General features: G+C 44.5%; 1 protein-coding gene across 6 annotated transcripts in view; it reads left to right on the top strand.

The window, feature by feature from the left end:
• LOC142503102 (malate synthase-like) overlaps positions 1 to 23,295 on the top strand; it is a 79,847-nt gene extending 56,552 nt beyond the window's left edge. For all 6 annotated transcript variants that reach the window (XM_075615108.1, XM_075615117.1, XM_075615097.1 and 3 more), the window contains 6 exons: positions 1,902 to 1,980; positions 2,837 to 2,926; positions 3,924 to 3,996; positions 17,998 to 18,065; positions 18,761 to 18,888; positions 21,421 to 23,295. In XM_075615108.1, coding sequence (XP_075471223.1) covers positions 1,902 to 1,980; positions 2,837 to 2,926; positions 3,924 to 3,996; positions 17,998 to 18,065; positions 18,761 to 18,888; positions 21,421 to 21,544 — 562 coding nt within the window. In that variant the 3' untranslated portion in view covers positions 21,545 to 23,295. The remainder of the gene's footprint in view (positions 1 to 1,901; positions 1,981 to 2,836; positions 2,927 to 3,923; positions 3,997 to 17,997; positions 18,066 to 18,760; positions 18,889 to 21,420) is intronic.
• The last annotated feature ends 465 nt before the right edge of the window (positions 23,296 to 23,760 follow it).

The raw sequence follows: 23,760 nt of genomic DNA on the forward strand, positions 1-23,760 counted from the left end.
GAAGTGAAGGGGAGGGGAAGGGAGGGGAGGGGGGAAGGGGGGAAGGGGGGAGGTGAGGGTGGAAGGGGGGAAGGGGGGAGGGGGGGTAGACTTGCAAGAAAAACATGTGGGGATGAACTAAACAAGTTAAAACTAACATAGTAAAAACATATTAAATCAAGTACAACAAAACATGAATAACATACAAATACATCATGTAGCGAATCTAAAATCTGAAATGGATGTTACATGTGTAGATTGAGGAAAAAAGTTGTTCAACAATATTTATCATATTAATGTATTCAACTAATGTTATTGTTGATAATTAACTTTTAGTAATGCATAAGTTTTGATCTATGAATAAACATATGTCATAAAAACATATACAATATAATAAAGTATCCATTTGAGACATGTATTAGATAACATGTAATATGAATATCTAATATCCACTGTATTCTCATATAACAATTTTGCTTGCCTTGCGTTAGAAACCAGGTCTATTGTTCACACAGCTAGAAAATAACTGTCTCAAATGGATACTTTATTATATTGTATATGTTTTTATGACATATGTTTATTCATAGATCAAAACTTATGCATTACTAAAAGTTAATTATCAACAATAACATTAGTTGAATACATTAATATGATAAATATTGTTGAACAACTTTTTTCCTCAATCTACACATGTAACCTCCATTTCAGATTTTAGATTCGCTACATTATGTATTTGTATGTTATTCATGTTTTGTTGTACTTGATTTAATATGTTTTTACTATGTTAGTTTTAACTTGTTTAGTTCATCCCCACATGTTTTTCTTGCAAGTCTAACCCCCCCCCCTCCCCTTTTCCCCCCTTCCACCCTCACCTCCCCCCTTCCCCCCTCCCCTCCCTTCCCCTCCCCTTCACTTCCCTTCCCCTTCACCTCCCTCTCTTCCCCTCCCCTCCTTTCCTTCCTCGCCTCCCTTGGTACCCTGTTAGTACCATATAGCCTTGTATTGCTCTGTGAGGATTGAGGATTTTTTTGCTGTTGTTTATAGTCGTTGCTTAGCAACGACGCGCTACGTGTCGACAGAGGGGTCTGGGCGCTGAAGCTAGATGCGCGTCATTCCCCTTATCCTCAGGCATACCTAGGGCAGTCAGCGTTCCTATTGGCTGGGAGCCTCAGCCAATGAGGCTATAGTGTGGCGATTTTCGCGCCAAAAAGAGTAGCGCGATGACGCAGGGGGATGTACATCACTCCCCTTCAAACATATATACGGCAGTTAGTCATTCTATGCGCTGGGAGTCCAAGCCAATTAGATTACATATCAGTGATTTTCGCGCCAAAAACGGGGTGCGCGATGACGTAGGGGGGCGGGCTTAGCCCTTTAAATCAGTGGGGATGAATGGCGCGGATCAGCTCTATGACTAAGGACTATACCAGTCCGAAACGCGTCAGAGTGTGTGTCCCCTGTACCATGCTGTTTCAATAAAGTATATTTTTAAACTACACCTTGCTGGTCCTCTACCCTATTTGGCTGTGCACCGCAGGAATCTTTGGATTTCAACTTCTATATTGCTCAAAAATATAAATGAAGTTCAATCAAAATGACTGATTTAATAGAAATTGTATTTAGATATTACATTTTTTTACTTCAGTCCTTTGCTCTATATGGCTTGAAGTTTTAATCCGCATTGTCTACTCTACTGTCATACAATTTGTATAGATAACTTATATATCTTTTTCATTGAAATCTTGGGATTTGCACTGAAGTAGGGTCCACAATGATAAAAAAAAAAAGAAGGGTTACCAGCTAACTTATGATTAGGGAAATAATCAGATACACATCATATGCATAGAACATATGCCAATAAATGTGTTCTAAAACGGAAAAAAGAAAATCATCTGTGACTTTTATATCTCTTACACGTCCAGGTTAAAGCTGTTTGAAATCAATGCTGGAGTGGATGGATTTATGGTGTATGACATTGACCTTGTAGAACCCATGCAGAAGGTAAAAGTCATTAATGAAGTAGATCAGGGCTGACCAGCCTGAGATCCGCGACGGCATTTGGAACGGCCCATGTGATGAGGGAGAAAAAAAGGAAAATTGACTGGAAAGGAACAATATGAAATCCTTAAAATTAAAAAACACATGACAGGGGAAACTGGTTAATGTTATTAATGTTAACATTAATTTGAATAATTTCTTTAAGAATTAAAAACATTAAATACATCAAATCAATTAAAATAATGACATCTAAATTAGATTTACGTTATTCCCCATATTTGTTTTGTGAGCAGACTTTTTCGGCAATGAACTTTGTTAAAAATAAGCACAGATCTGCATTGACAGACGCTCATGTGGGCGCCGTCTGCTTCTGTTACCTAGAAATCAATCCTAATATGAAGAGACTGATACCTGAAATGCAAGTTCAGAAATCACACTGGGATATTTTTAATTCTTTTTTGTTGTTGTTAGAATTTCAAATTCTTCTCAATTTTTTTGTTATTGTAATATTTTAATGTTTTTATTATCCTTGTTTACTTTTGGTGTTATTTAGTTTGGTTTCAGCTATTCATTTAAACTGAATGTAAGGAGCTGTAAGTGACAGTGGCCCGCCAAAAAATGTGTGCCCATTTATTGGCACGCCTGAGAAACAGGTTGGCCACCCCTGCAATAGGTACAGCATTGTAACTTATTTTTCAGTAAATGTTTTACATTAACTCATATCAAGATCAAAATTAGCTGTGAAAAACCTTTTTGGTTTTAAATGCACTTTGTTGTTATTGTTTATAATTGGTAATTAAATGCATCCACAACATAAAAGGGATTAAAAACCTCTCATGATTGTATGATTTTGCTCTAGCTTTTCCAGCAACACACGGAAGGCCCTAACCAGTTACATGTCATCCCAGAAGTAGCTGTGACACAGACTGATTTGCTCACTATGCCTGCTGTAAGTAGAAGGCCTTTTAGTCTTATCTTGTGGTGCAGGAATTAATCATATTAAGTTTACCACAGAGACTGGTTATTCGTGTTATATTATGTACATTTTCCTTGTTGAAATGGAAGCACGTTGTTGCATCCTGCTCAGTATTCAAAGGGAGTTATTCATTGACACTATTGCATAGAAACACCCATAGAAGTTGATGGGCGTTTCCAACCAATAGTTTCCCGACCGGCACTATCGCAGGTTAATTAATAAACTCCAAATTGTGGTGGTACTGGGAGGTAAGGATTACCACTCGTTTTATTACTGACTCATGTAATAGTTTAGAAAAATAACCCTCACCCCTTTCTATAAAACTTTCTACAATAAAATCCAAATAACATTGTTCCAATGTTTAATGAATTTAGAAGTTTCTGATAATCAGAAAAACTACTACTACTTTTTTAAATATATCTTTTTTAAACCACAACTTACTTTTTTTTTTAAAGACACTTTAATCACTGATTCCAAGTATATCACTTGCAATAACACAGTGTTATCAGTGGGGGGAAAAGACCAAGCAATAATGCAATCAATGATGGAATTGCTTTGAATATTACTGTTTGCATTTCTATTTTACCCAAATCTGAATAACTGTACAATATCTAACAATGGTGAAGTAGTGTAGATAAAAACACGGGATGACCAAAGACAAAAATTACAAAAACACTGCAAAGTTTAATTCATTACTGTGCTGCAATGCGTTGATGACCTTTCTGGCACCAAAAGGATCAGTAGATCATGTAAGCAACTTGTTGGTCCTCCCTGTGCATGAGGACCCTTAGGGTGGTCCAAGAAAAGACAGAAAGGTTCCAATGAAGTTCACAAGTTTTTATCATTTGTTGGAGTGTTACAGTGTATTTGTTGATTTTTGAGCTTGGTTCATAATCTGTTCTATCAACTCAGCCATAGTATCCCATCTAGACATTTACATACTGTATATGTTGTCTCTCTTCCTTATCAGGGCGGTGTTACACTCTATGGCCTTAAGTATAATATTGCAGTTGGCATTCTGTTTATAGACGCATGGTTCAAAGGTAAGAGAAAATAGCAAACTAAACTAATCAGATTTTTAAAACATGTTTGAAAGATGCAGATTGTTTAATTATGTGTTACTTGATCATGAGGTTTTGTTGCTAAGCTAGAGCACCATAATACCATTCATCTTACCACCAAAGGTTTGTAAGCTCTGATATTTAAAAAAAAAATGTTTTAATAATATATATATATATATATATATATATATATATATATATATATATATATATATATATATATATATATATATTAAAATGTAATATTAGATTTATATTTAGATTTTATATATATACATTCAGGAGCAGAACACACTTTATGCAAGATGGCGCTGAAGGTATATTTACATTGCCTGGTCACAACTTTTATTAATCAATATATACTTTATAGACTATTAATTAATATACACAGTGAAAATATATCACGCAGAACATCAAGGGCTAATGATGATCTGACCAATATCCATGTAGATGTAGCCAGGTCCCCCTCTTCCCGTCGCCCCTCCCTCACCTGGCTGGCGATCGCGGGTGCCGCCGAGCCAATGGCGGACCCGTCGGCGCTTGCAGGAGTGAGGGGCAGATGGGAACTGGTGCGGAGGTTGCCGGGGACGCGAGCGGCCGGTTGTTAGGGGCGCGGGCGCGTCTTAGGGCTCTCGGCGGCTCCCGTGCAGGGCGCCGCCATCTTGGATAGTTTTGCACATGCGCAGTAGGTTCGGGCGGCCGGGACAGTTGCGCATGCGCTGCAGCAAGCGCGCGAACCCTAGCTTACCAGCTTGTGGAAGCGATAACTACGTCCGCCCAAGCCCGAAATTACAGGAAGTTGAAGGCGTTTTCAGGAATGGTTCCTGTCTCCGCAGGCGAGGAAAGCATCGAGTCTTGGAAGGAACACACCCTCAAGGTGATCAATGAATGGCCCTGCTCTGAAACGGTCAGACGTCAGAGAATCCTGGAAAGCCTCCGACCCCCAGCAGCCACCATGGTCAGTGCGCAGCGCGACCAAGACCCTGATCTCTCTGCTCATCAGATGGTAGACTTGTTAGCAAACTTGCGGCCTCATCCTAGCCTCAGAGATGGACGAATACCGGTGCAAGCAGTTCCTCCGAGGGGCAATTCCCACGCATCACATAGTGATCATGATCAGGTGCTCACTAATGGAGGGGCCACCCCCTACCTTCATGAACATTTTGGGGATAGTCAAAGGGCATGAAGTCTATACCAAGCTGCATACAGGCACCAAGGTCAGAGATCCCCCTGTGAGTGACATCCCGGGAGTCTCTGCTCACCAGATCAAGAAACCTGTCAAAGAGGAAGAGGAGCCACCCAAGTCACCCTCAACGAAAGGCCGGACTTCGGGGAGATCCTCCCCCACTTACCCAAGACGACTGGATCCTAAAGATATCGTCTGCTATGGCTGTGGACAGAAAGGCCATTTCTCCAGAGAGTGCCCTGATGGAGTCACCCAAGAAAAGAAAACACCCAGTAAAGGAAGCTCGGCTAGGTCTATGATCTGTCGAATACAGACCACAGAAGTCAAGACAACCGAGGCCACCCCTGTGCCTCCCGAAGCTCCTACCGACCTGAGCCCAGACGATGGAACTCCGGTCGGGGATGGTTACTGTCAGGTAGGCCCCTCTGCCATCGTGCATGTGGTAGTAGAAGGAGTCTATGCCTCTGCTTTACTGGACACCGGGTCCCAAGTGACCATAATATACCGACAATTCTACGACCAACACCTTAAGCACTGTCCCCTGCGGTCGGCGGAACATATGAAGGTTAGGGGGTTGAGCAATGAAGATTAACCCATCGATGGGATTGTGAGAGTTCAGCTGGAGATACGTCAATTGAATACCGGCAAGAAACATCCCATGCATGTGGAGGCAATGGTATGCCCGAAGCCTCAAGGACAGTGTCAGTACCCGGTCATCTTGGGAACAAATACGGATATAGTGCGAGTCGTAATCAGAGCCTACTTGAAAGAGACCAATGAATTGCCGATGGCCAATCCACTCCTTGACCCTGTACTGAGAGAGGATTGCAACAGAGTATATGCCTTAGAGCGTCACGGGGACCTCTACAATCGTCAACGCGGACTGACGACCATTTTACCAGGGGGAGTGCAACGCCTGGCCATCTGGTGCCGTTATCCGGATCGAGATGAGACCGATCATCTGTTCTCTCTGGAGAGTTCCCCTAAGGAAGAGACCCAGAGAGGGTATAGGGTAATACCCGAAGTGAGAGAGTGGACGACCCGAATTCCTCTACGAACCTACGTGTATGTTCAAAATATCTCACCATTTCCGATGGACATTGATGTAGGACAAAGTCTGGGCAGCATATATCCCGTCAGCCCGTAGAAACAGTGCCCAAGGTGAACGCCGCAGCAGTGGGTGAACAGTTAGTCGATCTGGACTTCAACTTCGGAGACTCGACGCTGCCAACTGAGTGCAAGGATCGACTGACGGCCAAGCTGAATGAAAGAAGGACGGTATTTTCCACCAGCGAGATGGATGTGGGCCGCAGTCGCAGCGCCCAGCACACCATTAGGTTGAGTGACGCCACTCCGTTCCGTGAACGCTCTCGTCGCATCGCCCCCAGGGATGTGGACGATGTAAGGAACGTCCTGAAGGAAATGGAGACCGCTGGGATATTGACGGAGTCTCGGAGTCCTTATGCATCACCCATAGTGGTGGTAAGGAAGAAGAATGGATCTGTAAGATTGTGCGTCGATTATCGAACTCTGAATAATCGTACGGTACCTGATCAATACAACCTTCCTCGCATTGAAGAAATCCTGAATGCTCTAACCGGGAACCAATGGTTTAGTGTGCACGACTTACGATCTGGGTACTACCAGGTACCTATGAGTGAAGAGGACCAGGAAAAGACAGCCTTCGTCTGCCCCCTGGGCTTCTACCAATTTACGCGTATGCCCCAAGGTATATGTGGAGCTCCTGCTACCTTCCAGCAACTGATGGAGAAGACAATCGGGGACATGAACCCTCGGGAGTGTCTTGTCTACCTGGATGACATCATTGTCTTCGGGAAGACCTTGAAAGAGCACAAAGAGAGGCTGTTGAAGGTGATAGACTGTCTTGGAAAGAAGGATTGAAGTTATCCCTCGACAAGTGTCGGTTTCATCGCACCTCGGTGACCTACGTGGGACACATCGTGTCTGCTCAAGAAATTGCTACCGATCCAGCCAAAGTAGAAGCGGTAGTGAACTGGCCGCGTCCCGAGAATGTCACGGAACTGCGATCATTCCTCGGTTTCTGTGGGTATTACCGTCGCTTCGTGGAAAGGTACTCTAGTCGAGCTGAACCCCTGAACAATCTGCTGAAGATATACCCTGAAGATACCGGAAGGAAGGCCACGTCGGCCCGTCAACCGTTTGGCGATAAGTGGACGCCCGAGTGTGAACGGGCCTTCCTGAACTTGAAGAAAAGCCTGACTGAAGCACCAGTGCTTGCGTATGCTGATCCATAACAACCATACGTTCTGCATGTGGATGCCAGTCTCAATGGACTGGCCGCTGTCCTGCATCAGAAGCACCCCGAGGGTCTTCAGCCTGTAGCCTACATCAGCCGCAGTCTGACACCCAGTGAACAGAAATACCTGGTACAGAAGCTAGAGTTCCTGGCTCTCAAATGGGCGATCACAGAGAAACTTCATGATTACCTCTATGGTGTTACGTTTGAGGTAAGGACGGATAACAATCCCCTCACGTACATCAATACTTCCATCAAGTTGGATTCAGCAGGGCACCGATGGCTGGCAACCCTATGTAACTACAGATTCTCTCTGAAGTACAAGCCGGGGCCTTTGAACATTGGAGCTGACGCTCTATCACGACGACCAGGATTAAGTGCTACTCCCGATGATGATGAATGGGAAGAGATCCCGGGGCCTGGGATGCGAGCAATGTGTAGCATAGCGGCCGTCATCAATGATCAAGTGGCCTTCTCCAAACTATGAGTTGCAGATTCATTAGGATGCCAGTCGCAGGCTATTCCCACCGCTTACTGCGATCCCAGGGGAATGAACATAACCCATGACAAAGTCATAAGATGGAAAGACTTAGTGGACTATCAAATGAGAGATCCAGTAATCAGCATCATTCGGCAAGCTGTTCAAAGAAAGAATCCAGCTCTACTGAAGAGTGCTCCCCGAGACCTGATCGCGTTGCTAATGCGTGAGGTGGACAAGTTCGAGATAGACAATTGCTTGCTCTATAGGGTAGTCCAATATCACAACCACCCTGATAGGCGACAACTGGTTCTACCCCAAAACTTGAGATATATGGTGTTGAAGTCTCTACATGATGAACATGGGCACCTCGGTGTAGAGAAGACTTTTGGGTTAGTCCGAGACCGGTTCTTCTGGCCCAAGATGCAGGAAGCGGTGGAACAGCACTGCCGCTGTTGTTCCCGGTGCGTCCAACGCAAGACTTTGCCTACCAGAGCAGCACCCATGGCCCATCTCAAGAGTTCTGGTCCAATGGACCTGGTGTGTATGGACTTTTGTGTATTGAACCCGATACCCGAGGAATCTGTAACGTGCTGGTCATTACGGACCATTACACCCAGTATGCTCAGGCCTTTCCTACAAAAGACCAGAAGGCCATCACAGTCGCAAAAATACTATGGGAGAAGTTCTTCGTTCACTACGGTCTTCCAAACCGACTTCACTCCGACCAAGGGCGAGATTTGAGAGCACTCTGATCCGAGAATTACTCAAAATGCTGAACATCGCCAAATCCCGGACGACTCCGTACCACCCCGAAGGAGATGCTTTGCCTGAACGATTCAACAGGACCTTGTTGGACATGCTCGGAACCCTGAAGGGTGCGCAGAAAACGGAATGGAGTCAACACGTAGAAGCTTTGGTACACGCGTACAACTGTACTCGCCATGAGTCCACTGGATTCTTCCCATACTTCCTCATGTTTGGGCGGGAGGCAAGACTCCCAGTAGATGTGCGTCTTCGAGTATCAATGGATGGGATACACAATGCTACCCATTTTAAGTATGTGCAAAAGCTAAAGGACAGTTTGCAGCAAGCGTACCAACAGGCTGAGAAGTCTACAGCTAAACAGAATGCTGGCAATAAGAGACGATATGACAATAAAGTCAAGTATCGGGAGCTACGTCCTGGGGACGCTGTGTTGCTTCGTAATCTGGGAGTCCCCGGAAAACATAAACTGGCGGACCGGTGGAGAGACGGTGTATATGAAGTAGAATCACAGATGCCCGGCCTCCCGGTCTATCGCATCAAAGACACTGACGGCCGGGTAAAGGTTTGGCATCGTAATCACCTTCTCCCCATTCCCCAAGTGGGAGACGAAGAAGCAGAAATACTGGCCACACCGCTCAATGGTGAGTCCGACTTATCAGAGATGGGTCAAGAGACAGTAAATAACGAAACCCACTCTGAAACTCCTGAAGACCCTATGGAAGGACCCTCTCAAAGGGACTATTCCACAGAAGGGGCACCTCCCGGAAGAGCTACGGGTAAAAGGCCCCGTAGGCCAACGCCTACTAAGGTGGCACCAACAGGCCAGCCTTTGGATCCACAGAGCCCGTGCTTTGTGCCTAACAGAGACTGTTCAGAGACATTTCTCCCCCTCAAGGGAAGAAGCTAAGCCTCAGGACTGTACTCCCCAGAGGGAGTTGCTGAAGAACAGCTCCGTAGGAGCCAAAGAGTCAGGTACCCTCCAAATCGGGTAACCTATGATCAAATTGGGGCACCCCATTATGAGGCTCAGCAGTGGTCTCGCAGCAGAATGCAGTCCGTCATTGGGATGCTCACTGAAATGTGCAATCTGATCTAGAGATGATAAGTTAAGATCGCATTGATTGTTGCATTTTTATTATATAACGATGTTGTGCCATTTTCATTATATAACTTTTGTACATAGTTATATTGAGTTGTGTCCCAAGTGAGGACGTTGGGGTTTTTACCAGGGGGAGGATGTAGCCAGGTCCCCCTCTGCCCGCCGCCCCTCCCTCACCTGTCTGGCAATCGCGGGTGCCGCCGAGCCAATGGCGGACCCGTCGGAGCTTGCAGGAGTGAGGGGCAGATGGGAACTGGTGCGGAGGTTGCCGGGGACGCGAGCGGCCGGTTGTTAGGGCTGCAGGCGCGTCGTTAGGGCTCTCGGCGGCTCCCGTGCAGGGCGCCGCCATCTTGGATAGTTTTGCACATGCGCAGTAGGTTCGGGCGGTCGGGACAGTTGCGCATGCGCTGCAGCAAGCGCGCGAACCCTAGCCTACCAGGAGAGGGCTCACAGAAGGGACTACATCTCCCATGAGCCTCAGGAGCGCCCCACGTGACCCCAGGGAGCTAATAGGGCTACAGCATCTCCCTGCAGAGGAGAATAGATACTTTTCGCGGGGTTTGGAGCACGTTAGTCGGCGCCAGGAGCAGCTAGGGGAAGGAGGTAGGGTGCAGGAGTCAGTGACTCCCTGCACGAGGCCAGCAGCCCACTAGGCCCCAGCTAGCCCTGAGCCACCAGTAGTTGAGTGTTGTAGGGACAGGCCCCAGGTTAGGGACCCTGCCCCTTACTACACAGAGTCAGTTAGGGACACAGCGGACGCCGCACGCCCATCCAGAGGTTTGGGCTCAGACCTCCGCTGCAGCAGCCATCTGGGTGGGATCGCCCCGGACGGTAGTTCCTGGATTCGTCAGCCTTCAGATCCTTTGTGAAGCTCATTGGCAGGCCCGGGAACTGGAGTGCTCGGCAGGTAACCATTAGCAAGTGCACCAACGATCCTACATATATTATTATTACGGGACTAGTGGCTGCGCAGTCACACATATCATCTCCCTTTAAGGGTGTGGGACATATTGTGTGGGGTTATTGGACATTGGGTGGGATCACCCGGTGTAGGTGGGAGCGTCCTACGAGACGCAGTAGTCAGTGTCTCCTCTAAAGAGGGACACCTGTTGATTTATGAATAAGTACATGCTATGCAGTAAAGCCAGTTCTGTTTTTACAACTGTTTGCTTAACGTGATTGTTTCCTGTGAGGGCCTCCTCCCACTCCGTTGGGATCCCTCCCAGGTGGAGGCGTTGCACCACGAGATCGTATTATATGTATGTACCCCAGGCTCCCCAAGCGGAGGCTTAGGCTCCTGAGAGCCACACAGGTTACACAGCAGGTAGTAGCATCTGTATTCACAGGGAATACCCGTTACATATAGATCAGGTGGAGGAAGCTTTAAAAAGAAAGTATTCACAAATACAATTCCTGCGACATAATTCTTTAGTTTGTGTTTTTTGACTGTGAACCAGAATAGTTGATGTAGATTGTTTTAGGTTGTGCTACTTTTAAATGGATCCATGTGAGAATTCATCCTACGTCGTACTGAGCTTTAAAGAAAAAACGCTTTTTTTTAAAACCTCACAGGTCTCTTCTTTGAGTTTAGTGCACTGTACTATAAGAAGAAACCTGTGAGATTTTTAAAGTTTGGAGCAACTATGTCATATAGTCAGAGCTCATCATGTTGGACAATTACATTTATATCACAACCTACAACAAATCTATACTTCTCCAGGACCAATATATCTATCACAGCTTTGAGACGAAAAAACATATTTGAAACGGTTAGTCATAAGTCTGACACAGCTCAGACACTCAGAATGTGGGGTTCTCTGAATAGATAGCACCCTGGGGGAGCAGTAACTGGGAAGTTCCTAATCTCTTGCAGTGCCCACTTCTGCACCTGGCAAGGTCCAGCAGTTCTATTTGTGGGCTTTTGGAGATTCTATGCTACAAAAATCCCTTCCATTAGAAAACATTTGACTACAAAGAATAAGGTTTAAGGCCCAGATCCAAAAAGAAAGGGTGCTAAGCTTTAGCACGCCTCAGATCTCATTCATGTGAATGGGACTAAAGGCGTGCTAATTAAAGCTTAGCACTGATGTTAGAAACGAGGCCTCCTTTTAATGAATGAGGCTTGAAAGACGTGCTACAAGTTTCATATAAGCTTTTCTTTCATATACAAGAGAAATGTTCATATGATAAATGTTTTTGAGACAGGTTGTAATATTAACTTCTCCTTTAACTACGCTTAGTGGGGTATATCTTGTAATTAATTACATACTTTCATTAGGGAAATGCACCAAAACATTGCAAAATAGATTTCACCTGATAAATAGACAATGTATTGCCTTTATGCACAGAAAATATCTGCCTGATAGCATTAAGGTACCAAGCTCCAGTTGTCGTTTTCATAATTATTTCTTACAAAAACACTATATATTTTTTTTTTTTTTTTTTTTTTAAATATTTTTCCTTTATTGGTGTCAGACAGCATATTGGTACATGTTACAGACATTGGAAAACGAGCCAGCACAGGAATAAGGCGCGGTACATGTACATAGCATGGGAGGAGTTGATGACACACAATAGTCCATTTTCCCATTTTCAGTGGTGAAAAAGAGAGGGGATGACGAAGGAGGGGTGGATAGTTGGGAACGACTTGGACAAAGAGAGGGGAGGGGAGGGGGGGAGGGAGGGCAGGGGTGGGGAGGTTTGGGGTTCGGAGGTCAGGGGGCTAATACTGCGGTGAAGTTTATGTGAGAGTTGGGGTGCCTGATCCTGGCCAAGGTTCCCAGATTGAGTAAAATTGCGGCATTTTTTGTTTCAGCATTGCCGTTAGTCTTTCCATACCCATAATTCCATTTATCCTAGTGATTACCGTTCTTCTAGAAGGGGCTTTGATTTTCTTCCAAGCCGCTGCTACGCAGCATCTGGCGGCCGTTAGGATCGCTGCCGTGAGTCTAGCTATAGGGGTGGGAAGGTCGTCGACTGGTTTTCCCAGCACGTAGGTCAGGGGGTCCAGGGGTATCTCTACATCCAGGGTCTCGGTCAGAAGGCCCTGGATCCGGGTCCAGAATTTTTGGATCTCCGGGCATGTCCACCAAATGTGGGACATGTCCCCCCTTTGACCACATCCCCTCCAGCATTCGTCGGGGGTGCCTGGGTAGATTTGGCTCAGTCTACTCGGGGTCAGGTACCAGTGAAATAATATTTTGTAGATATTTTCTTTTGTGACGGAACAAATTGAAGTTTTGGTAGCTGCCTCCCAGATATCCTCCCAGTCCTCAATATCTATGTTGGTGTTCAGGTCCTCGCTCCACTTTTGCATATATGAATGATTAGGGGAGGGCTGGGCCGCCTCTAGTGTTTTGTATATCTCAGAGATGAGGCCTCTTTGGTACTCGCCTCTGAGGCAGAGGGTCTCAAATCTGGAGCGCGGCGGGAATTTTAAGCTAGGGGATTGGGTTCTCAGGAAGTGCCGAATCTGTAGGTATTGGAATATAGGGAGATCAGGGGACGTTAATTTGATTCGTAGTTCCCGGAGGGGCATGACCTCGTCGTTTTCCAGTAAGTCCGCAACCACTCTGATGTTTAGGCCTTGAAATTGGCTGAATTGGGGTCGGGAACAACCGGGCGGGAAATCCGGGTTCCCGAATAGGGGGGTCAATTGAGAGGGGGTTGAAGCTAGGCCATATTTCCCTTTGGTTTTCAACCATGTCGACCACGTGCGTCTCATTGCTCCAAGGCTGAGTCTCATGGGCTTCCTACCTTTGTGGACTTGGGTCCATAGTAGGGCTGAGAGGGGGGTCGGGGACGCGTGGTGCGTCTCTATCTCTAACCAGCAATTAGAGGTCGGGGGGTTGTTCCAAACCACCGCCTGCCTCAACTGGGCTGACTGATAGTATCGGACTACATCCGGCGCCCCCAGACCCCCTCTCGTCCTCGACGCTAAGAGTACTGACCGTGGGACCCTGGCTCTTCGTTGTTGCCAGATGAAGCGCAGAATATGGGACTGGATATTCTTCAGATCTGCTAGTGGAACGCGGACAGGGAGGGTCTGAAAATAATAAAGCAAACGGGGAAGGATATTCATTCTGGTGGATATTATTCTGCCGAACCAGGATATTTGGTGGGACTGCCAGGTCTCAAGATCTCTTATGATCTGACGGAAAAGGGGAGGGTAGTTGGTTTGGTATAGTGAGCCATATGAGCTCGCTATTTTAATCCCTAAATACTTAATATGGGAGCTATTCCATTTATACTTAAATTTCTTTTGTAGGGTTGTCCATATGGGATTCGGTAGTGAGATATTGAGGGCCTCTGACTTGTCCGTGTTGACTTTGTAGTCTGAGAGGCGGCCAAATTGGTCTAATAGATTTTCTGGGTTGGGGAGGGAAGTGAGGGGATCTGATAGGGTAAGAATAATATCATCGGCGAACAGGGAGATTTTATACTCCCTGTCTCCGACTAGGATTCCTTTCACTATATATTTTTTTAAATTCCACAATAAATCAGTTGTGTAGTATTAGATAAAACTTTTTGCATTTTTGTTATTTCTCTTTATGCCTTTTTTTAAATTAGTTTTAATGTATTACGCTTCCTTGGGTTGCCATAGCGACCATTTAGAAAAGCACAGGGCTTCCTCTTTTAAAATAGGCGGCCATATTGTAAATCGGATAGCGCTGGATTTTGTGCCGATCGATTGCGGGAGAACGGATTGGTCGGCAGCTTAGATAATTACATCGCCTTAAAGCTATTGAAATGCTGCATTTATTAAAACCAACAAAAAATTGCAAGAGGCAGTGCCCCTTTAAGCACATTTGGAAATTACAATGCAGGTATGGAATAATAAGGGAATGGATAAACAACGCCTTAGATAGATGGAGATTTTTGTATGCCTATAAAGTGTGCTAAAGAGACCAATGTGTGGCTTTATTTATGGTTGAAATTTATACCAGAGAGTGGGATTAATTATGAGAATGCAGGGTAGATGAAGTGGGTTATAAACAAGACTAACATTGTAATGTGGCACATTTGGAACACTTCAGCCCCAAGACTAGGGCTGGAACACAACAGACAGCAAAAGGGAGGAACCCTACCTTTTATATCTGGGGAGGGGATAAACCCTCTTCCCCAATATCAGTGCAGGCCCAACTGACATCACAGGCCTATTCAACCCACCCCCCTTATTCTAGCAGCTTCACAAGCCCAGACGTGTGCCTGTAAATTGCTACACTCAGTAACTGAGGAGATGTGATGTCACCAGCTCACTATTAACCCCAGCACTGCCTGCTCTTACCAGGACTTATGTGCCAGGCTGAGGGAAAAAATTGTGAGGGGGCTATATATGTATAAGTGAAAATGATTTGTGTTGACTTGTACCTGTCAAAAAAAAGTGTAAAGATGAGAAGGACACCAGTCTTGAGAAAAATGTAATTTTTATTGAAGCGCGCATATACAGAAACATTAATGCATAAAAATCACCTAGTGCTAATATGGACAAACACTAACATAGCTGACATAGTCGCCTGGAGCGACTTTTGACAAAGGGCTACTGCCTGAAACGTCGAGTCTCTTCAGGCGAGTGTGTTAGCTATGTAAGGCCGCGTCCATGGTGAGTGTGCGACCGTGCGTGTGGCATCACGCGCACCTGTAGTGGAGAGATTTGTGGCCATGGGGTAGACGCGACGGGGAGGCATGTCGGGGGCGTGTTGGAGCCGTGGCCGTGACGTCATGGAGCTGGTTTGCCCTCATTTCGCAAACCACTCATGCGAGCTGGCCGTCGCGTGACAGAAACAAATGTATTTTTCTTCTGGTAAATCGCGCGTCGGCACTCTGCATCGAGCGCGCTCTATGGCCAGCCTCAAAGGCACGGAATTGTGATCACGCCATCACAATCACCATGGACGCAGCCTAAGTGTTTATCCATATGTAGCCCCGATGTAAATTTGAGCTTTCTGGCCCCTCTCCGCGAGTGCCGTGTGGTAGCGGGTGCCGCCGGAGGCTGCGACGGACCCGCCGGCACTTCGCGAGGGTGGGGGCCAGTGCAGGGAGTAGCGCGTTGCCCTGCGGTGCAGGCCGGTTGCCGGGGACGCGATCGGGCCGTCGCTAGGGCCGCGATCGCGTTTGCACCGGCCCGGCTTGCGAAGGAGAGGGCGCCGCCATTGCGCATAGGTTCGCGCATGTGCAAGGACCGGCAAGCTCAGGGAAGGCCCCAGACAGGTCGCGCATGCGCAGGAGGAACTCGGCGGCTAGAGGTAGATCGCGCGAGGGCAGGGAAGAGGAGAGTGAGGTTGCGGTGGCCATTGAGAGTTCGCGCATGCGCAGGGCTAGTGCACACGCGGCCCCAATACATAGACAGCCCCCTGGGAACTACAATTCCCAGGAGGCATAGGGAGACAGGCACCAGGTGTCTGATAGCGGCCAATAGGGCTGGAGGAAGCTCAGCCCGGGAATATAGATACATTTCCCGGGCTTTGCTGCGTCAGTCAGGCAGAGGAGAAGGAAGGAGTAGGAAGGGTGCAGGGAGCGAGTGGCTCCTGCACCAGGTAAGGGTTCTCCTTAGGTCCCCAGGCAGGCCCCAATTCCCGGTAAGGGCAGGGGGTAACTGAAGAGGGACGGCCCTAGCTAGGGAGGTTACCCTTAGGTGTGGAAGGTGCAGTTTGGCAGTGCTACAGCGGATAGGGCTGTGCGCACTGGCAAATAGGCACAGCGTGCGAGCAGTGGATTTGCTGCGGGTTCCAGTGAATGGTGTGTATCGTTCTGTGTGTGTTGCTGCATGTGCTGGGCGCAGTGTGTGCAGCGTGTGTGGATGTCTGCAGGCTGACAGTGTGAGCTGTGTGTCTGCTGCAGACTGTTAGCTAGTTAATAGCTAGTTGTTAGTGAGACAGATAGGACTGGGTAGCTAGGGGAGGGGGGGCAGGTTATTGTTCCACAGGCCCTAGGAGTTTTCCCCAAGCCATCCCAGGTTGCGGTTCATCAGGGACAGGCCCTAGGTTAGGGTTACTGTCACTCTAGGAGTAGTTAGTGATAGGAAGGGATAGCGGCGGTTGCTGTTCCCGTGCGACGGTGGTGTTACCGAGAGACGGTTGAGTTCCCGTGGAGCGGTGGGACCCTCATTGTGGTCCACGGCAGAAGTACCTGGAAAGGATCAGACGGACGTCTGACCCTTTGAGAAGTGTGTTGCGGTCCCGAGCATCGGAGTGCTCGGAAGGTACTTCAGTATTATAAGTGCACCAACAGGCCTATTCACATAGTGACTGCGCAGTCACCCACGACCTCCGTAGGATTACGGGACATTGGGTGTGGGGGATCACAGGACACTGGGAGGGAACACCAGACATTGGGCTGAGGTGATGCGGATAGAGCATCAGGTTATGTTATGTTATGTGATGTGTGACATGTCGTGTTAGTAAAGTGTTAGTATTTTATCTATGAGTGTTATTGTATTTCTTACCCAGGGCTATCTTTCATAACGGGGATCCTGGGTAAGTGGAGGCGCTGCACCAGGTAATGGTAAGGGTTTCCCCAGGCTCCCAGCTAGCGGAGGCTCGGATCTCCTGGAGCCACAGGTGTTATGCAGTTACCAGTAGTCCCTTAGAGCAGGTGTGTTGCGGGGAAAGGAACCGGTTAGACCACGAGGGGCCAATGTGAGATTGGGTGGGTCGGCCGGTTCACAAAAAGGGCTACACATATTTGCACTAGGTGATTTTTATGCATAAATGTGTGTATGTTTTCCGTTTCTGTATATGTGCGCTTTAATACAAATTAAAAAAATTTCAAGACTTTTTTTCATCTTTACATGTTTAAGATAGAGATCTTTTTCCCATAATTTGTTCACTATATTATGGATCCATTGAAGGATGTTTCCTTAAGGAGACATTGAGACTTTACCAGGATTTTCTATGTAGAATGTTTTGTGCATGTACTTATATTATTACCTTATAGACATAGAGTATTGAATTTTTAAATCCTTTAGATAACATTTCCCACGGTGTAAGTGCACTTATTCAAATTGGATCACGATTGGTACTTTACACCATAATTGTATAATAGAATTCCCTTTTAAACCAAATTGCATACAAGGTTTGTTCTTATTAGTATTTCTGTCATAACAAAGGAAGTGTGTGTGTGTGTTCATCCTAACATGGCACATTGATAAAACATTACATTTGTTTTATGTTTAGGAGAAGGGCATTTCTTCTATCGTGGTAAGGTGGAGGATTCTGCAACGGCAGAAATCTCAAGATCACAGGTACAGTGAGATGCTTACCTAGACTGCCCCAGTGTAAAAGTCTTAAGAAAAGCCACCCCCCCCCCCACCCCCCACCCACCATCTGTTCAAAGGCAAGAATGAAAAGCACATAGGACATTTTGAGTCCCCTTCTCCACCTCATTATATAGTGGCACATCATCATTTTCAGATTTGCAACAAAAGTGCTGTGCACTTCCAGCTGTTCAGTCTTGGATGGTTGGCAGAATCAAACCTTAGCAAAGGAAAACAGTGATGTAACTCATGACATATACACAAATATGTAGTGACATGTTTACTATAAAATGTAAACATAAAGAAGGTCTGATAAATGTCTTGTATCAGAATAAACGCATCAGCACTCCCACTACGTATATATACATATATTTACTCAAATAGATTCACAAGGTTTAGTGAAAGCAAGATTAGTTGAGGAACATAAATGTTATTTGCTGTTGCCATACATTGAGGTTTATACACTTTAATAATGAGATGAACATATCGTAATACTAAGATGATTATACTAACTATATCTTTAGTGTCCCGAGATGGCATTTTGATTGACTGCATCAAGACACTTGAAGAGATCAGTGCTGTTAGTTCTTTATATTTTGCTATAAATCTAAATAGTGCGCTAAAATACTACCTGAGCTACAAAGAGTACAACTTACCAACCTCTGTGGTCTTTGGCACTACAGGTGTGGCAGTGGATGCGGCACCAAGTCAAATTAGAGGATGACAACAGGACTGTCACTAGAGGCTTTGTCCGTGTCTTAGTGAAGGAAGTGGGATGTGAGCTTGCTGATGAGCAGTACCCATCTGATCTGTGAGTAGATTGTGTGAAATTAGCACATCAGCAAAATGTTAGTATTCTGCTTATGGTTCGTACATGCTGTCCATTTTTCTTGGAAATTCACCAATATTCGCCAACCTTTTTTCACAACATTTTCTAAGCAATGGCTTATAAATGCTCCCTATGCAGGATATTTGCGAAGGGTGTTTTTTGGCAAAGTGTCTCATAACTTTGCAACTTTTGACACCAGCTGCAAATGCCCCCAAATGAGCTAATCTCAAGATCTTGGGCAAAGGTTTCGTCCATCTCTAACACTTGCAGAGCCTCAAAATTCAGTGCACTGTCTGTGGTGGAGTCAATGAAACACAGGCTCTTAACCTACAGTACAATCTCTTCATAGACACAGAACAAGGTTATGTCCAATGGAAACTGTCCGGAGAAACTAACAGAGACAATGAACAGGAAGCAACTCTGGATTTACTTTTTTCCAATTGATGATAAAATAGAAAACACTTACTAAATTGTCTAGCTCCCATTAACTGAGACACTCCCTGAAACATAACTAAAAGGAGTGTAACGGAAATAAGATAATGCGCTCCAAGCTGATTGTATATTGAAACCCCAAAAACCTCAGAGATACTATGGTAAATATAGGGTTAATAAAAAAGTGAAAGAGTGCAGCTTATAGAAATTGATGGCTCCCAGCACCAATGAAAGGTACAATGTATAGAAATTACCAGCGCAAAAAAATCACATCGTATAAAAATAATTGATAACATTTATGATATCAAAATAGAATAAAAAAAGCACACAGCGGTGCCACACAGCGGTGCCACACAGCATGTAATGTATCGACATATAGAGAAAACATAGAATAGATATAGAACAGATACAAGTTTACCAGGTGTACCTCTTGGGTGGAGAAAACTTGCTACTAGAGAGAAAAAACTTGCCACTGGGAAAAAAGTCTTGTTGTAACAGACCACGACTGAAAAGTGAGGCAGCGCCGATAGGGAATGCACCCGCTCTCGGCTTAACGGTGAAGGACAGCTCCCGTCTTGGAATAAGGTAAGGTAAAAGCCCGATCCGTCTCCACTTCTGTCTCGTCACTGTTGGTAGTTTACCGCCTGCTGTCCCGCTCTGATCGAATGCCGGTTAAGGAATACACCCGTTCCTGGTTTGCAGCTTTCGGTGATCACGTGACATCAGGCAGGGAAGTTCTCAGAAGGTAGTAGCACCTGGTTTGTGGCTGCTTGCAGATAATTATACACCTCTTAGCTTCGTTTTCTAAGTGTATTGTGACAAAAAGCTTTAGAGGCTCTAAAGCACTAAATATAGAGAAAAAAGTTTTAAAATAACACACTATATTAATTCCTACGCGTTTCATATCACCAGATTATCAGTTCCTTGAAGAAGTATCTGAGGATACGAAACACGTAGGAATTGATAGTGTGTTATTTTTAACCGTTGTTCTATATCTATTCTATGTTTTCTCTATATTTCGATACATTACATGCTGTGTGGCACCTCGGTGTGCTTTTTTAATTCTATTTTGATATCATAAATGTTATCAATTATTTTTATACTATTATTTTTTTTGCACTGGTAATTTCTATACATAAATAAAAAGAAGATATAATTTTACTTCATTTTATCTAGTATACATACTCTCATCGCAATGGGTGTCCTTTAAAGAAAAGTCTTCTTATTCAACAGGAGCACCAGCAAATAGTGATCTAAATAAATGCAGGTTTTTCTGCCTCCTGGTATAAAATTCTTACCCCCAATGACCGTACAGTAAGTGGAAGATGAGATCTGCCTTTTCACACACCCACACGTCTCCTTAATAGGAGCTTTCATAAATTGACCCATATACTGATACATCTGAACTCAGAACTAACATTAACTCATAAATAACTTCCAGTAACCATGAGTAATGGATGGTGGATACTACTGCTTGTGTTCCTAAAGGCAAAACATGCGCCAATCATGCTGTACCTTTTTTTTTTTTTTAATTATTATTATTACTCATTCTCTAGTATTGTTACTACAATCAATAGCTTTTTTGTTGAATATGTTATGACGGAGATCATTATGTGTCATCAATGAATTGCAGTATAATGTGTCGCAGGATCTTCTGACAACAACAGGAATTACATGGCTCAAAGGCTGCTCTAAATCAGTGGTTCCCAACTCCAGCCCTCAAGAATGCCCAACAGGTTGGGATTCAATGACATCTCTGCTTCAGCACAGGTAGTTCAGTCAGAATGACTGAGCCACTGATTGCGTCACCTGTACTGAAACGGAGATGTCCTTAAAGCCTGACCTGTTGGGGATTCTTGAGGACTGGAGTTTGGAACTACCGATCTAAATCATCATTCAGCGAAAATGCCTCTGTGACGTATGCCTTCTTAGTGGTAGAATAAGTAAACTAAACATTCAACGAGCCCTGACGAGCCTTTGACATTTTACTCTCATGCATTGTTTTTTCCCTGTAGTTGTTGTTTCAGTGTATGGTGCTGAGATTGTGTGTGCTTGACAGATCCTTGCTTGTCCTCTTTACAGGGACAAACAGAGGCTCCATACAGCAGCTGAAATGTTTCTGGAAATCGTTCAGAAGAGAGATTTTCCTGAGTTCATCACTACTTACCTGAATTTGGACCATACATTTCTCAGTGCCAACTTCTGAGCATGTGACTGAATGTCATACGTTTCTCCAACAAATACCGTCTTATGTTTTCCGCTTGTTAATGATGTAATCTGTGGTAGCATCACCATGAATACTTGTACTATTAGAATAAAAGTCACATAATCGAAAAGTAGCGATTCGAGAAGTGCATCTTTGCCAAATTTCTTCGCACAAATGTTAAGAAATGCTCAGTGCACACTAAATTAAACTATATTTCGCAAGCTATTATCACATTTTTGTTTTCCTTTTTAAACATAAGTGAACATTCTTAGAATTTACAAACCTTAAATAGCCCCAAACATTCCCAAAGCTGAGTAACCATAAAGCCTGCATGCTGCTGATACTGCTTACATGCTACATTTTCCCCTTCACCTAAATCCTTGGTGTGTATGAAATTAAATAGTAGCTGTGTAATATCAAGGGTACTCTTAAGCATGGCAATGGAATGGTGAAATCAGCAAAAGGTTTAGTACAAATATTACATAGGTGGTAGGGGCCTCACACGGGGTCAACCATATTAATCACACCATAAAAAAATCACAGGAAAAGTATGTTTTGGTTTTTGTGACAAACGGTTCCCTTATGTAGCGCTGCCGCCTGTCCAGGCTCTTTATGACAGTCTTCTAGGGTTGCTAAAGAGACAAAGTAATTAGACATAGCAGAATATTGTATCATTCAGGATTCTGCCTGTTTTTATTCCGTCCCAGTAGGGGACTGCAACTTTAATGGATATACATTTGAGAAACTCCATCCTTAACCTTCAGTGGTTTATGCCTCATATTACTGACAGACAATATAATTCAGGCAGACTGTTACTTTAAGGAAAAACCAAAGCATAAAATGAAAGCCTACTCCATGACAGGGAGGCTAACTATAAAACCGTGTCTAACTAACACTGGCTGGCTATCTCCAGTTTTCAGTTTGAAACAGAGCACATTGTAACGTACAGTAGGAATAATAAACTGTCCTTATCTGTAGTTGTGGGTAGGGAGTAGCGATTCCCCAGCCTCCAGGCTCTAGGAGAGAGATTGATACAGCAAACCTAACTGCCATAAATACCTGTTTCTCAATTGGGAGAGCAGGTGAGGTGAATTATAAAACTATTGTGAACTCTGGTCTGAATTTCCCATCCACGAGCCTCAATAGCTGTGAAGCTGTGGGATGGATCGCATTTACACTCTGGCTGCACTTTCTGATCTAAATCGGACAGAAAGCTGCCTAATATCTGGGACTATGTCACAATATATTATAGTTAGGGGGAGGGGAAGTTCAAACTCAAATGTTATCATAAGTTAGTTAAATGTAAAAAACAATGGGAAAATAAAATCACAACGATGTTGACAATGTTTAAAAGGTTAAGCATACTGTATACGCAAGAAATGTGCAAGGTGTTCTATGAACAATGTATAAAGAAAGGTAACTAGTTACAATAATGTGGTCAATTTACAATACAGAATGTTGAAAGCGAGACGTGATATATAAAAATTGTCAAAAATGCAGTTATGTTGTAACTGATGTATGTAAAATGTTTCCAATAAAATATAATTATTAAAAAAAAAAAAAAAGATTAATCCCACTTAGGACCATAGCGAACAATGGTAGTAATACATTTAGTAGAGCAATGTTGGTGCCTTAAAAAAAAATCAGACAATTTTAATATTGATTAAACGTTTAATGGTTTAACTGTAACTAAATGTATTGACTGACTTTTATGAGCTTTGCTTAGTCTCACAATAAAGCTATTTGTAATTTGTCATTGTCATGATGAGACCATTAACATACAGACAGTCCTCGCTATCCAACGTTTCCTCTTACAACGCATGGCATATCCAACGCTTTACAATGCAACCCTATGGGCCGTTTTCGACGCCTAAATGTGTTATCCAACGCTCAGCGCCACTGATTAACATGGGACTCGCGTACAACGGTTTCACGGCTACTTCCAGAATGGATTGTGTTGGATAACCGAGGACTGCCTGTATTCAGTATTTTAATAGTCTTGCACACAACAGGTTAATATGGCAGGTTAGGCCAGTGGCCCCGGCTTTTTTTTTTGTGTGTTTGTCTACAATTAGGGTTTTTTAACTAATGGCAAACCTGGTCTGGGTCTGTGGGGTGATTAAAACCGAGATTCAAAACTTTTTTTGACAGGGGAAATAAGTAGCGTACCAGCTTAACCTGGGGTTATCAGTGATGGCCCAATAAAATGATATGTG

The sequence above is a fragment of the Ascaphus truei genome, chromosome 1 (assembly GCF_040206685.1).
Source record: "Ascaphus truei isolate aAscTru1 chromosome 1, aAscTru1.hap1, whole genome shotgun sequence".
Lineage (NCBI taxonomy): Eukaryota > Metazoa > Chordata > Amphibia > Anura > Ascaphidae > Ascaphus > Ascaphus truei.